Raw genomic sequence first — 2,057 nt, 5'->3', positions numbered from 1 at the left:
GCTGTCAGGTTCACCAGGACAGAAACATGGACCCAATGGACAGTGTGGATCAGAACTTCAGGAAACACCCTGTTCTACAGTTTTGCAGCATTATAGCTATAGCATTACTGCTACATTTTGTTTATTTGGTCTATTCTAGTTTGATGAAATCTGAAATAAAACTCACAAATAAAAATACAAAGGCAAACTACATTTAGCTGACTTTTTAAATGTTAAGTTCAGTTACTTTAGAAATTAGTTTAAATGTAAATGGTGCATTGGTTCCACTAGATTCAGAGGCACCACTGAACATGTGTAATTAAATTACTGATTGTCTTAGTTGTGTAGTAATTATTATTATTTTTTAGATTGTTTAGTAATGTGTAATTAAATTATTGATTGTTTTAGTTGGTAAATTGTGATTTAATCATTGTATAATAATTATTTAAATGATTACATGATTTAAACTATATTATTGTGACTATTAGCTTTTATTAGCAGTTCCTACTTCCAGTGTGTGTTTACTTAAAATATACAGTATTTAGGCCAGGTTCCCTAACTGAGGGTGAATGTTAAGCCAGGATGCTGAAGTAAGAATCAAGAATCTTTCAGCAACACTGGTGACACTGTGATGTGATGCTATGGGGTGGAGCTTCAGGAATCTTTATGATGTTAAAATATCAGAGTACAGAAAGAATATTTTCATTTGCTGAGACCATTCATCATGTTCACCATTATATTCACATGTCTGTGGCTTTCACTGGGTGAGTTTACATTTTTGTTACTGCAAAAATACTAAGTTCTGAATTAGGGATGAGTTAGTCTGTGTTTATGATTGTATGAGCATGATTTATTCAACACTTTATTATTCTTTATTATTTAAAAAACAATATGCTCTCTTCTCTATGACAGGTGACTCCATGGCAGATCCAATAGAGCCACTTGTTAGTCACAACGTTGTAGATGAAGGTGATAATGTTACTCTGTCCTGCAGCTACAAAGGCTTCACTGGAAGCATATATAGTGTGCAATGGTACAGGCAATATCCAAAATCTAAACCCGACTTCCTTCTTCATATTACTCCAAGTGGAGAGCTAAGTCTGAACATCCCACCACGAATGTCTGCTAACGTTAATGGAGAGAAACAAGTGGATCTGCTCATTTTCTCCACTGCTGTATCAGACTCTGCACTATACTACTGTGCTCTGGCGCCCACAGTGACAGGAAATCCAACTGCGCTGTACAAAAACTTTGACACAGTTTTGTTATATTGAAAGCAGTTTTGCCAATAATTTTGAGGAATGTACATGCTATTTTGGGGGACGTCTGTCTTTCTCTCTCATGATGTATAGAGAATGTATATTATTGACACTTGATATTGACAGTATTGAGTTAGTTATGTGAAAAAATAAGTACACCCCATGGAAACTGTTGGTGTTTTTTTGGACATATTTGGACAAGCAAACATTTGATCCTCTTTGAAACAGTGCCTATTAATAAAGTTGATACACTCCATCAAATGACACATAAAATTGACAGTTTGTAGTATTTTCCACAATTTAATTAATAAAAAAAAACAACAACAACAACAAAAAAAACAGATCAGTCACATGGAAGAAGTAACTACACCCCTACATTTATCACCTTCAAATCCATAAAATTAGAATCATGTGTTCAAGATTGGGTGCCAGTGATTAGAACCTGCTTAGAGAGTTCATCTTATTTATATCTAGTGTTTGGTGTTCCCTTTGTTACTGACGTGTGTGGTGTCATCATGCAAACATCTAAAGAGTTCTGTAAGGCCTTCAGAAAAAAAGGTTGTGGATAGCCTTGGCTAGGGGAGGCCCTACAGTAGTACTGGGGGATAACTGCCCAAACAACCTCATGTCCCTGATACGTCCCTGATACGTCCCTGCACGCCACCTTAAGAGCCACTCCTCCTTTGTCTGCTTGGCCTTTATGACTATTTTCAGATCAGGCCTATTAGCAGGCTGCGACTGTGGCCAACCATTTCCCCTGGCTCTCCACAGGGGGAGGCGGACCACCACACTCGCCTTTGTGCCTCCCTCGCACTAGTG

At 37.3% G+C, this 2,057-nt stretch overlaps 1 gene segment (V, D, J or C); it reads left to right on the top strand.

The window, feature by feature from the left end:
* Nucleotides 1-539: 539 nt before the first annotated feature.
* On the top strand, nt 540-1,298 carry LOC128610625 (T cell receptor alpha variable 36/delta variable 7-like). The segment is given in 2 exon segments: nt 540-743; nt 892-1,298. Coding segments are annotated over 2 exon segments (402 nt in total).
* Nucleotides 1,299-2,057: the final 759 nt, after the last annotated feature.

This window comes from Ictalurus furcatus, chromosome 7 (assembly GCF_023375685.1).
Source record: "Ictalurus furcatus strain D&B chromosome 7, Billie_1.0, whole genome shotgun sequence".
Classification (NCBI taxonomy): Eukaryota; Metazoa; Chordata; class Actinopteri; order Siluriformes; family Ictaluridae; genus Ictalurus; species Ictalurus furcatus.
This window is presented reverse-complemented; position numbering and strand designations above follow the sequence as displayed.